Source organism: Rhinolophus hipposideros (assembly GCF_964194185.1).
Source record: "Rhinolophus hipposideros genome assembly, chromosome: 19".
Taxonomy (NCBI): domain Eukaryota; kingdom Metazoa; phylum Chordata; class Mammalia; order Chiroptera; family Rhinolophidae; genus Rhinolophus; species Rhinolophus hipposideros.
In genome coordinates, this window is record NC_138065.1 from 37,259,213 (window position 1) to 37,272,176 (window position 12,964).

Genomic DNA, 12,964 nt, shown 5'->3' on the forward strand with positions numbered 1-12,964 from the left:
CCACCCCTAAACCCTTTCTTTTCCCCAGCTCTCAGTCCCAGAATGGGTGCTTTGCACATTTGTGAGTTCCTATAATGAAGAGACTCGTGGATGTTGTGGAATTGAGCTTAACTCTGACAAATGATTCTGCTGCCTGTTTTAAGGCTCCTAGAATTATCTTTTTTTGGAAAGTATTCAAGAGTAGATCTCAGCAGGAGTTCCTTGGACGCAGAGGAGAATGAAGCGGCTGAGAAATGGAACAGCAGAGGAAAGCATGAGAAAGCTGCATGTAAGAAAGAATAAAACACTCTTTGTGGTTGTCCAATACCCATTTGAGGAGAAAAACCATGTCTTTTGTTTGTCTACATGATGAATAAATAAATAGCTACTTGATGGTAACTTTACCAAGTATTTTGACTTTGCCCCTGTCAAAACTACACATTAGCTAGAAGCAGTATATGTGTTTCACAAAGGCTAACATCAGGGTGTAAGGTATGTATCACTTTATTCTTTTTAATGAATCTTTAGTTCATAAAGAGTTATCTGAGAAGTCTGGGATTCTAGACGTCAAAAAAGATTTACGGGATGGCTCAGTTGGTTGGAGCACGAGCTCTCAACCACAAGGTTGCCAGTTCAATTCCTCGAGTCCCACAAGGGATGGTGGGCTGCGCCCCCTGCAACTAGCAACGGCAACTGGACCTGGAGCTGAGCTGTGCCCTCCACAACTAAGATTGAAAGGACAACGACTTGACTTGGAAAAAAGGCTTGAAAGTACACACTGTTCCCCAATAAAATCCTGTTCCCCTTCCCCAATAAAATCTTTAAAAAAAAAAAGATTTATGGGAATCTTTGAGCTATTATAATATTTTGAAAAATCTAATAGAAACTGAAGGAAAATGCAAGAAGGAAGCAAAGATGTACCAAAACCTCAAGTTTCTTTGCTTTTGACTGATATTATATATATGAGTTTAATGTGGGAGCATTTGTTATTTCATTCTGGTCAGAAGCTCAGGTCAGTAGTTATATGTCAATGACTTTGGTGAAGAAGATTAAACAAATAATTATACTTAATGTATGTAATCAGATTGGCAGGGAAAAAAACCTTTAGAGCCTTGGAGTTCATGTAGTCAGCAAATACCCCTTATCTTCCAGCCACTGTGACAGATACTGAGGGTAAGAATACCAGTGAAGAATAGTCCCCATCTTTAAGGAGCTCACAATGTAGTGGGATAAAAACATGTCAGTCCTAAAGTACTGTATTTCCCTGAAAATAAGACCTAGCTGGACAATCGGCTCTAATGCATCTTTTGGAGCAAAAATTAATATAAGACCAGGTCTTATTTTACTATAATATAAGGTCTTCTTTTACTATAAGACTGGGTATATAATGTAATATAATATAATATAATATAATATAATATATGATATGATATAATACTGGGTCTTATGTAAGACTGGGTCTTACATAATAAAAAATATAATGTAATACGGGGTCTTTATTAATTTTTGCTCCAAAAGACGCATTAGAGCTGATTGTCTGCCTAGGTCTTATTTTCAGGGAAAAACGGTAGCTTATGTAACAGATCACTACCCTGTATGAATTGAATCAGGTGCTGTAGTTCAGATGTGGGATAGAGGCATGGGAGCAGAGAGGAAGGAGTGCCTAATTCTACTTGAAAAAGAATACAGGGGCTGTGAAAGAGTGCTTTAGAGAAAAATTAGTCCTTGAATGGGCTGATTCCAGAGGCTGGTTGGGGGTGGTATGAGGTAGGGATTTCAAAAGAAACATGGTTTGAAGATCTGGAGGTGCAAATTTGCAAAGGATTTGGCTGAAACCCAGAGAAATGAGACTGATAGGTGAGCAGAGATCAGACATCATGGATTCTAGAAACTATGACAGAAATGGCAACAGGACCCACTGAAGAGTTTTGCAGAGCAGTGACATAATGACATGGTTTTAAAATGAATAATTTTAATGGGACTATGAAGGATGGATGGGAGGAGGCTAGGAAGACCAGGGTAGTTTTTACTTACTTAAAAATTTAAAAAACATTAATTGGGGTACAACATACAACAAAGTGCATAATCTTAAACATTGAGCTTGATAAATATTTTATGTATATGCGCTTATGTAACCATTAATCAGATTATGAACTGTTCCAGCAACCTGGAAGAGTCTCTCATGTGCTTCCCAGGCAATACCCATTGTACGTACTACCCCTCACCCCACACTCTATGGAGAGCCATTATTCTGACTTCAGTCGCTATAGATTAGTTTTAATTGTTCTTGAACTTTATATGAATAGAATCATAGAATATGTACTCATGTCTGCTTTCTTATGTTCAACATTATGTGTGTAAGATTCATCCTTGTTGACAAATGTAACAGGAGTTCATTCTTTTTAGTTGCTCTGTACATTCCACTGTATGATTTCACACCACATTTTAACTTATCCATTTTACTGCTGATTGACACTTGGGTTGTGTCAAATTTTGGGGATCTTATGAATAATAGTGCTTAGAACTTCCTTATGTGTGTCTTTTTATATTGGATATATTCACTTTTCTTGAGTATCTATCCAGGAATGAAATTGTTACTATTATCAGTATTTTTACCTTTAGTCATTTTGGTACTACAGTCTATTAGGTGGATATTTGGATCGTTTTCATTTTGGGTCTGTTATGAATAAAGCTGCTATAAAAATTCACACGTATGTCTTTATGTGGACATGTATTTTCATTTCTAGGAGTGTTATAGCTGAGACATCTGGTATGTGTACGAGTATGTTTATAAGAAACTGCTAAACTGTTTCCCAATGAGGCTGTATCATTTTGAATTCCCACTGGCAACCTATGCAAGTTTCAGTTGCTCCTATCCTTGTCAACATTGGGTAGTGTCAGTTTTTAAGATTTTAGCCACGTTGTAGTTCTAAGGTGAAATCTTGTACTTTTTTAAAAAAATTGAGATAAACTTCATATAACATAAAATTCACCATTTTAAAGTGTACAATTCAGTGGTTTTTAGTATATTTGCAAGTGTGTGCAATCATCACCATTATCTAATTACTGATTCAATAGTTTTACTTGTTATAGACCTATTCAGATTTTCTTTTTTCTTGAGCCAGTTTTGGTTTTGGCTTTGACCAGTTTGGACATGCTTTCTTTTAGCTCTTTGAACATATTTAAAATAGCTTATTTAAAATCTTCTCCTAGTAAAGACCAACATTTTGGCTTCCTCATGGGCATGGTTTTTATTGATTGCTTTTCCCCTATGTATGGGCCATGTTTTCCAGAATGCCTCATTATTTTTTGTTGAAAACTGGACGTTTTGAATATTATAATGTGGCAACTCTGGAAATCAAATTTTCTTTCCTCGGGGAGAAGGGTGGCTCAGTTGGTTAGAGCGCAAGCTCTGGGCACCGGGGCTGCCGGTTTGATTCCCACATGGGCCAGCGAGCTGCGCCCTCCACAACTAGAATGAAGTCAATGAGCTGCCACTCAGCTCCCGGGTGGCCAGATGGCTCAGTTGGTTGGAGCACATCCTCTGAACCACAAGGTTGCCAGTTCAACTCCAGCAAGGGATGGTGGGCTGCACCCCCTGCAACTAGCAACGGCAACTGGACCTGGAGCTGAGCTTTGCCCCCCACAACTAAGATTGAAAGGACAACAATTTGACTTGGAAAAAGTCCTGGAAGTACACACTGTTCCCCAATAATAATAATAATAAAAAAGTCCTGTTTCCCCTTCCCCAATAAAATATTAAAAAAATTTTTTTTCTTTCCTCCCTGGAGTTCACTGCTATTGCTTGACTAATTCCTATCTCTCGTTTCAAGAGTCAGCCATAGTTTCCCCTTTATCAGAAAAGCTTAGCTAATCTTCAATTCTGAATTAGATGTACTCTATGGCACTCCATATGTACATCTATCATCATACTTGTCACAACGTATCTTGTTTTTTCCTACTAGACAGCACTTGAGAGCAGGGATTCTGTAACTCCAATCCTTAACTGACATGTCTGGCATGTAGGAAGTGATTAATTCAAATTTAGTGATTAAATGGCAGATTTAGTCATTTGTAGGCTGAGAAGGAGCTGGTAGTGAGGAAGAGATTACAGGCAGAAAAAGCATAGTCGGGATGTCATTGATGGAACAATGTCTGCCAATGAAGGTCGGTTTCAGTGCACAGGTGGGAGTGATTAGTCTTAAAAATGAAGTAGGGATCTGTCTACATCTTAGATAGGAATGCAATTGTGAGAATTGGGAGGGATTGTTACTAAGGGCTCCTTCTAATTTTTCCCCTGTAAAGAAGTTGCCCATTCGAGGCAACACTGCAAAGGGTAGGGAGGCAAGCCCTTCCCTTTGAAGAGGAATAGAGGATTGAAGAAAATGGCAGACTTGGAATGACTTAGGGAGAGAGAATCCTGACCAATGAAAGGTAAAGGAATTGCCAAGCCGTGGATAGCAATCAATTGAAACTGTAGCTTTGAAAGGTCGTGTGATTTTTTATTTATTTTCCTTTCAGACGGAAGCTCCCGCTTTTAGAATCTAAGGAAATAAATGTTTAGATTGCTCGAGTTGGGGTTTGCTGTGGAGGTAGACAGGTGGACGGGATTCGTGTTAGAAAGGACGGGTTATGTCTGCGAGACATATTCAGATGTTGTTGCGGGTATTTAAAACGATAGACCGTGAGTAGGGAAGGAAAGACGCTCGGCTAGCGCATCCTCCATCCCTTGAGGACGCCAAACAAGCGTGTACAAGGGCTGGGTAGGACCCAGCTCTCACGGGTGTATCGTGGCTACAACAGCTGTCACAAAATACAGCAGTGACAGAGTTGGCGCACTACGAGACTCGGTGGGGACGACTCAGAGCTCCTTAGTGACGAGAGTGGCGGTGCGACCACCTGACCCTCGCCGACGTGCCGGGCCCAGGCCCAAACACGGCTCAGCACGTAAAACGAGATCTTCCTGTCCCAGGATGCGAGATGATGCGTGACCCGGAAGCTCCTCTGCCGACCCGGAAGCAGAGCCGTGCGCCGGTGGCGCTGGTGGAGCCGCCGCCCCCTCGCCGTTTCGCCGCCGCTTGGGGAACCCGGAGAGCCGCGGCGACGGGTTACCCTGATGGTACCCCGCAGGCGGCGGCGGCGGCGGCAGAGGTGGCGGGAGGATGAGCTCCACCCGGGAGCGGGGTGCCGACCTGGCCCGTTTCTACACTGTCACCGAGCCCCAGCGACACCCAAGGGGCTACACGGTGTATAAGGTTACCGCCCGGGTGAGTGCCGGTGTCGGGCGCGGTAGGAGCCTGAATTGGGACCCGACCGGCTGGTGTGGGGACCCTGTTCTGAGGGTACCTGACCCCGGGTCGCAGCCGAGCGGGGGACAGGGTGGGCCGGGGTTGGCGTCGGAGGTGGGGACCTCAGGAAGGCGGGGGGAGGGCTGCATGCGGGATGCCCGGGATTCCACTGGGGACGGTGGCCGTGGGGTTCCTTATTCCAGGGTGGGGCAGACGGAGATGGACGACTTTTAATTCGTGACTCAGCCCCCCTCCCATTTGGACTTTCTCTTCTGAGGCTGAAATTTGCAGAAGTGGTTTTGCTCGCTTCCGAGGGATAATGCCGATTCAAGGACTAATTTATGTATTGTTTGGTTTGTGCAATGGGTGACATTTCTTGTTTCCACCGTTCACAACAGCGTCCGGTTTGCACGGAGGCAGACAGACTGTAGGGAAGGATGTCAGCGTTAGGGCCACCAGCCTAGGATCTTTGTCTGTCGTTTGGCCTTTGGTATTTCGTGGTTCGCAGTAGGGGACAGGAGAAATGCTAGTTAAGGTGTCGTGCGTGCGTTGTCTTGAGGGCACATTTAAAAGTCGTGAGTCTTCTTTACATGAACTAACCCGTCCCATTTGTAGTACCCACTTTGGTTATGTTTCGTTGCTTGTGCTCCTTTTAAAGAGAGTTTGCATCTCCCTTCTTGGAAAATAAGAATAATGAAATTAAGTACGTCTATATGTATGTAATGTACGTATGGGTATGTATGTGTATGAGGCGTTCTGTACACATCAGTTGAATCCTAATTTTAATGATGAGGAAACTGAGGTTCAAGGAAGTTTCATAACCCAACTTTACATCATTGCAAGGCAGCACCACATCTGGGATTTGAGGCCACTGCTGCTTAACTCCAAATTATATATAAGGTTAAGAATGAACTTTGTCATTATCATTAGTTGTTAAAAAAAAGAGAGGTACAGGTAGTAGTAATAATAGGGTATACATGTGGAGGACGTAGTCATCGTGTGATAGAGAGCTCAGGAAGGGGGCCCTGAGAAGACCTTGCAGACTAAGTAGCTGTAGAGAAGCAGAGTTGGGATATGGGAGTGGCATGAGGTATATGGAAATGGTGCAGAATTGAAACAAATGTGAGAAGACGGGCTGAGCAAGTATATTTAAAGATAATGAGATCAGGCCGGGCTATTGCAGGGCACTGTCCTGAGAATAGAGGGAAGTTTGCGACTCCCTGTATAGGTGTAGTGTTAGTTGCAGGTTGTGTACGGAATTTTTTTTTAAGATTAAGGGGCCCTTATTACACCACTCGCAAAATCTTTGTAGTCATTGGGCCCTTCAAAAATCTAGACTTAGTTTCCTAATATAATTTATGGAATTAGAACGATTTTCAACATAATGTTTCCCTCATAGCACCCTGTTCATTCTGTATTATAACAGTTGCCACGTTTTTTCGTATTACTGTTTATATGTCTATGTTTCCAGTAGATTTAGAGCAGGTCTGTATCCCTGGTATTTGTTTCCTTTTATAACACCAAAGGCAGTGCATGGCACATAGTGCCTAAAAAACATTGCTGGATGTTTTCCTCTCTATTCTAGGCAACATGTGGAATAAATGTTTAGTTCCAGGCGCTAAGTGCTGTGAGGGATACAAGGCTGAATAAAGCATGCACCTTCCTTTCAAGGAAACTCAGAGTAGAAGAGAGTTTACTGGACTTGAAGAAGCATAGTGCAGGATAGAAAGTGTTAAATGTCATAGAGACTATAGGAAAGAACTATGGGATTTCACAAGATAGAGATTGCTGCTGGTTCAAGGGATCAGGGAGCATGTACCAGTTAAGATAGTTGGTGAGAGGTGGGATAGAGGAGAGGGACAGGTGGAAGGGAGAGAGCCCAAAAAGGCTGGAAGGTATAATGGGTGGGGAACTTGGATAGGTAGCAATGATAATGGTAATTACTTTTATTCTTTACAAAAGGGAAGGTTAACCCAATTCAGACTTTAAACATCTTTTCTTAAGCTGCGAACTATTTACTGAGCTTTTATGACAACATAAATTAGAACGGAAAGTAGAACGTTGCCTTTGAACTAACCAAATCCATATAGTATGCATGCTATATATTACGGCTGTAGTTATTTGAACTTGAAAATTGCTTGCACTGCTTTTTTTCTCCTTGTAAATGTTTCTGTCCTCATTTACTCCTTATGTTACGTATTTTAATTTTAATGTTTGAGGATCAACATGGAGATATACTAAAAAAATAACTGTGCTTAATAGTATAAAACAAGTAAAATGTTTATTATTTTTTGAGGTGTAAGGAGAAAACCATCTTTCCTCAGGAGAATTAACCAGGTAAGTAGTGCTCTCCTGAGAGAACTTCATGAGATACAAACTAGGAATGCCTTCTGTTTCCTACTTCTGGTTTACTTTTAGCTTTAAGGAATAATGTCTATATTCTTGATCTTTATGGAGGAGTAGAATTAGAAGCATTGGAAGTACCGTTGTTAAATTTTGGGTAGCATAAGAACTCTTTCATCTTTTTAAATCTCCTTTATACTTTTTTTCTTACTGTTCTCTGGAACCTGGCAGGTTTAGATAACCTCTGGCCAGTTACAAGCTTGTTTGACAGATTTCCTAGTTAAACTCTGTGATGCTTATTAATTTTTATGTAAAATAACTACCTCTGTTCAGAATTCAAAAATTCTTTTGTAGGTTTCCTTTAAGTCTTTAGTTGAAGGAGACAGAGATATAAAAGAACCATTAACAATTTTTGGTTGTTTCATCATGCTGAGTAACTGTAATATTGTATTTATATTGTAATATAGATTTATCAACAACATTAAGGGAATGGTGATTCTTGCCTGCATTCTTTCCATGAGTATGGATAGCAAACGGTGTGCCTTTATTTAAAAGACAGTGTTTCCCTATGACTTTATTTTGTTTATATTGAGGAAAAATTTATATACAATAAAGTGCACCAATTTTAAATGTACAGTTTGGTGAGTTTGGACAAATATATATATAGTTGTTATCACTGCAGAAGTTTCCCCATGCTCCTTTGCAGTCAGTCTGTTCTTCTTACCCTCCCTCCTTAGGCAACCACTGGTCAGCTTTCTGTTATAGATTAGGTTGTATTTTCTAGAAATTTATCTAAATGGGATTATACAGTATGCACTATTTTTTTTGTTTTGGCTTCTTTAACTCAGCATGAGTGTTTGAGATTCATCTATGTTGTGTGTTTTTATTTTCTCTTATTGCTGACCAGTATTCCATTATATGGTTATACTGCAGTGAGTCCATTCACCTGTTGATGGACAGTTGGTTTGTTTCCAGTGTTTGACTATTATGAATAATGTTATTATGAACACTGGTATACAAGTCTTTGTCTAGACATGTGCTTTTGTTTCTGTTGATAGTACATAGCCGTGTTTACTGTAGCTTTATACTCAGTCTTGAAATGAGGTGGTCTAAGTCCTCTAACTTTATCTTTTTCAAAATTTTTTGGCTAGATTATTTTCATTTCCATATAAAGTTTAGAATCAGCTCATCAAGTTCTATAAACATGCCTACCCAGATCTGGGGATTAAATGGAGAATGTCATCAGTTTCTGAATTGATAGTAATCTTGAGTCTTCTGATCCACGAACATATATATATATATATTATATGTATATATATACATATAATATATATATTATATATATATATTCCATTTATTTAGCTCTTTAATTTGTCTGAACAATGTTTTCTAGTTTTCAGTGTGCAGGCCTTAACACATACTTAAATAATTTGGGTTTGTTTTCAAAATACGAGAATACGTAAGTCCTCATTTTATATAGCTAATATTTGTTGAGTAATAATAGTAAACACTTATATGGTGCTGACTATGAGTCAGGCACTGTTCTGAGCACTTTATGTAAGGTAGCACATTTTTCATAGTACCCAATGAGTAGGTGCCATTATTCTCACGTTATCAATGAGGAAACTGAAGCACAGAGAGATTAAATAACTGCTCAGGATCACACAGCTAGCAAGTAGTAGAGTCTAGATTTGAACCCAGGTTGACTGGCCCCAGTCACAGTGCTTTTCATCCCAGTGCTACGCTGCAGAATACTTATATTATACAACCTGTTTTATTAGATGATGTGGGTGTACGTGTGGGAACGCGTATTTGTTCCCACAGGGCCTTGCTCTAGTTTGGCCACAGTGACGATACATAGAGAATACAATGACGAGGATGTGATCAAAGGCGGGGAGCAATGGAATGAATGGAAGAAGTGCTGCCAGATTTGAGTCTAAAAACAGCCATTTTCAAAGATTCAAATGGAAGCACTATTTTATTGCTCGGAGGGAACTTGCTTTCAATTCCTGACCGTATTCTTAATGTGGCCTGCTTGTGCTTGGGAAAGGAATTCATTGTAAGTTCCCAAGTGACCGTGTGTTATGTTCTTCCTCTGTTTGAAATGCTTTTCGCTTTTGTCTTGGCAATTCTTGCAGCTCTCAAGTATCCGCTCCTGCCCTGTTTTCTCTAGGAATCCTTTCTTAGGTGTAGGACTCCGTGTGAGTTATATACTCTTCCATTAAAGCCTTTCTCATACTGGACTTGATTGTCTCAGCTGAGGGCAGACTGGAGCCCAGCACAGAGCCTGGGCTGTTGTAGGGACTTGAGAGAAGCCTGGAAATAGGCAGTACATTTTTTTAAAGTGTTGTTTTAAAAATTGACATACAATAAAATTGATCTTTTGTTATATTCGGTTGGTGCAAAAGTACTTACGGTTTTTGCAGTTACTTTTAATCTTTTAAACCACAATTACTTTTGCACCAACCTAATATAATTCTGTGAATCTTGACACATATATAAATTCATATATCCACTACCATAATCAGGAAACAACAGTCCGTCATTCTAAAAAAACTCCCTCATGCCATCGCTTTTTCACATTCCTCCCCCTTACCTCTTAGCCTCTAGCAACTACTCATGCACTCTCTACCAGTGTACTTCTGTCTTTTTAGAGGATCGTCAGTAGAATCATTTGGTATTTCACTTTTTGAGACTGTCTTTTGCCCATTTTTTTCATTGTGTTTTTTGTTTTCTTACTGTTGAGTTTTGAGAATTGTTTATTTGTTCTGGATGTAAGTTTTTTTGTCATTATATGATTTGCAGATATTTTCTCCCAAATGTGTAGCATATCTTTTAATTCTCCTAACAGTCTTTTGCAAAGCAAAATTTTAAAATTTTGGTGAATTTCAGTCTATAATTTTTTTCTTTTATGGAATGTGCTTTTAGTGTCATGTCTGAAAACTCTTTACTAGTCCCATGTCACAAATTTTTTCCCCAGTGTTTTCTTCTTGGTGTTTTATTTTGGTTTCTACGTTTAGCTTTATGATCCATTTTGAGTTTATCTTTATATAAGGTGTGAGGTTTAGGAGGAGGTTAATTTTTTTTTTGTATGTGGATGTCCAATTGTAACAAAGTACCATTTGCTCAAGAAACTAGCCTTTCTTCGTTGACTTTCCTTTGCACCTCTTTCAATTGGCCATGTGAGTGGATCTGTTTCTGGGTTCTCTGGTTTGATCCATACCACATTGTTAATTATTGTAGGTTTACAAGTCTTAAAGTTAGGAAGTATGATTCCTCCAATTTTATTCTTTTTTTTCAGAACTGTTTGACTGTTCTAGTCCCTTTGCTTTTCCATATAAATTTTAGAATCACCTTGTCTATATATCTACAAAAAATCCTGATGGGATTTTGATTAGAATTGCATTAAATCTGTAGATCATTTTGGGGGAGAATTGACATCTTTACTATGTTGAATCTTCGAATCCATGAACATAATAATATGTCTTGTTATTTAGATGTTCCTTGATGTCTTCTATCAGCATTTTATAGTTTTCAGCACAGATTTTGTACATGTTTTATTAGATTAATTCCTGAGTATTTCATCTTTTCATTGCTGTTGTAAATCATGTTTTTTTTAAAATTCAATTCAGTTTTCCATTTTTCATTGTTAGTATAAAGAAATTTGGTTCATTTTTTCTTTTGACCTTGCATCCTGTGACCTTTCCAAGGTGACTTACTAGTTCTTGGAGTTTTGGTAGAGTTCTTGTTTTTTCTGCGTAAACAATCAATGTTGCCTGGCAAGAGGCATAGTTTTATTTCTTCCGTTTAATCTTCTGTTTCTTTTTCTTGCCTTATTTCACAATGCTGAATAGGAGTGGTAGGAATGAATATCCTTGCTTTGTTCCTGATCAGAGGAGGAAAGCATTCGGTCTTTTCCTCTTAAGTATGATACTCACTGTAAAGTTTTTGTGTATGGGTGGCAGCATATTTTAATTTTTACTTTTGTTAGCTTTTTATTTTGAAAGTAATGCATATTCATAAACATTTCAAGTACAAATTTAAGTTACTTTAAAGGAATAAAAGAATCCACTAAATTTTAAACCCTTCACCTCTTACATTATTACAAATGGCCGGTGTTAAAGCAGTGAGACTTATTAGAATTCAGTTGTTAAAACAGTAGGTCCATGAAGATTTTTTGAAGAAATACTTGGTTTTGGCTTAATTTGGAGATATTTCAGCAAATAGAGTAATCCTGGGGATAGGGAGGGAGATTAGTTTGTTGTAAAATGTATTTATGCTTACAAATTTTGAAAAATCATGGCTCTCAAGATCAGTTTTTTCTAAATTCTTGTTTTGTTCTACTCTTTTTTCGTTTTTGACTCTTAATATTATTTTGTAGAAGAGTATCTCATATACCAAAAGTTTTAGTAACGGGGTTTTAAAAAATTTCTGTTTCCATCTTGTTTATTGACAACTTGTATGCCCAGATATTAAGATTTTATGTTTAACTGCAAATTTTCTTTAACATTCAGGATTTTGATTTCCTTGAACTGTGATTGGAAAGTAGTTTACCTTTTTTTTTTTTTTTTTTTTAAAGATTTTATTAGGGAAGGGGAACAGCACTTTATTGGGGAACAGTGTGTACTTCCAGGCCTTTTTTTTCCAAGTCAAGTTGTCCTTTTCAATCTTAGTTGTAGAGGGTGCTGTTCAGCTTCAAGTTGTCCTTTCAGCCTTAGTTGTGGAGGGCGCAGCTCAGCTCCAGGTCCAGTTGCCGTTTTCTAGTTGCCGTTTTCTAGTTGCCGTTTTCTAGTTGCAGAGGGCGCTGCCCACCATCCCTTGCGGAACTCCAGGAGTTGAACCGGCAACTTTGTGGTTGAGAGCCCACTGGCCCATGTGAGAATCGAACCGGCAGCCTTTGGAGTTAGGAGCATGGAGCTCTAACCGCCTGAGCCACCGGGCCGGCCCAGTAGTTTACCTTTTGAGGGTGCTATACTAATTGGCAAAATTTTAAGTGAGAAAACAACTTCAGCAAACATTTATTGAGTACCCAGAGGTAACTTGCTGTTATAGCTTCTTTATTCTCTCTTGAGATTTTGGGATTTTGATAATGTAGAAAGCAGCAATTCCTTACTTTGATAAAAACTTGTTAGAAAATTGAATGTCTAAAATTTGTCCCATTGACTTCTATCTATCTAATGTGGGAGTTCTAACACTCCAGAGAACTAAAAAATGTAGAATGTCTAATTATAGTTTGTGCAGGTGCTGTCTCTTGGGTCCAGACTACCGGGCTGGTGGGTGATAACCAGCCCAAATATTCTTGCCAACCAGTTACACCTGCAGCCCTGCAGGGAAAAGAGGGAGAGACGAGATGA

General features: G+C 39.2%; 1 protein-coding gene across 6 annotated transcripts in view; it reads left to right on the forward strand.

The window, feature by feature from the left end:
- Window positions 1-4,984: 4,984 nt before the first annotated feature.
- Window positions 4,985-12,964, forward strand: part of RPS6KC1 (ribosomal protein S6 kinase C1) — a 141,881-nt gene continuing 133,901 nt past the window's right edge. Inside the window, exon 1 of one of the 6 annotated variants that reach the window (XM_081026976.1) lies at window positions 4,985-5,246. In XM_081026976.1, the coding sequence (XP_080883102.1) occupies window positions 5,142-5,246 (105 nt within the window). In that variant the 5' untranslated portion in view covers window positions 4,985-5,141. Of the gene's footprint in view, window positions 5,247-7,583; window positions 7,605-12,964 lie in introns of those variants that run through there. The other 5 variants (XM_081026974.1, XM_081026978.1, XM_081026979.1 and 2 more) reach the window with 5 other exon arrangements.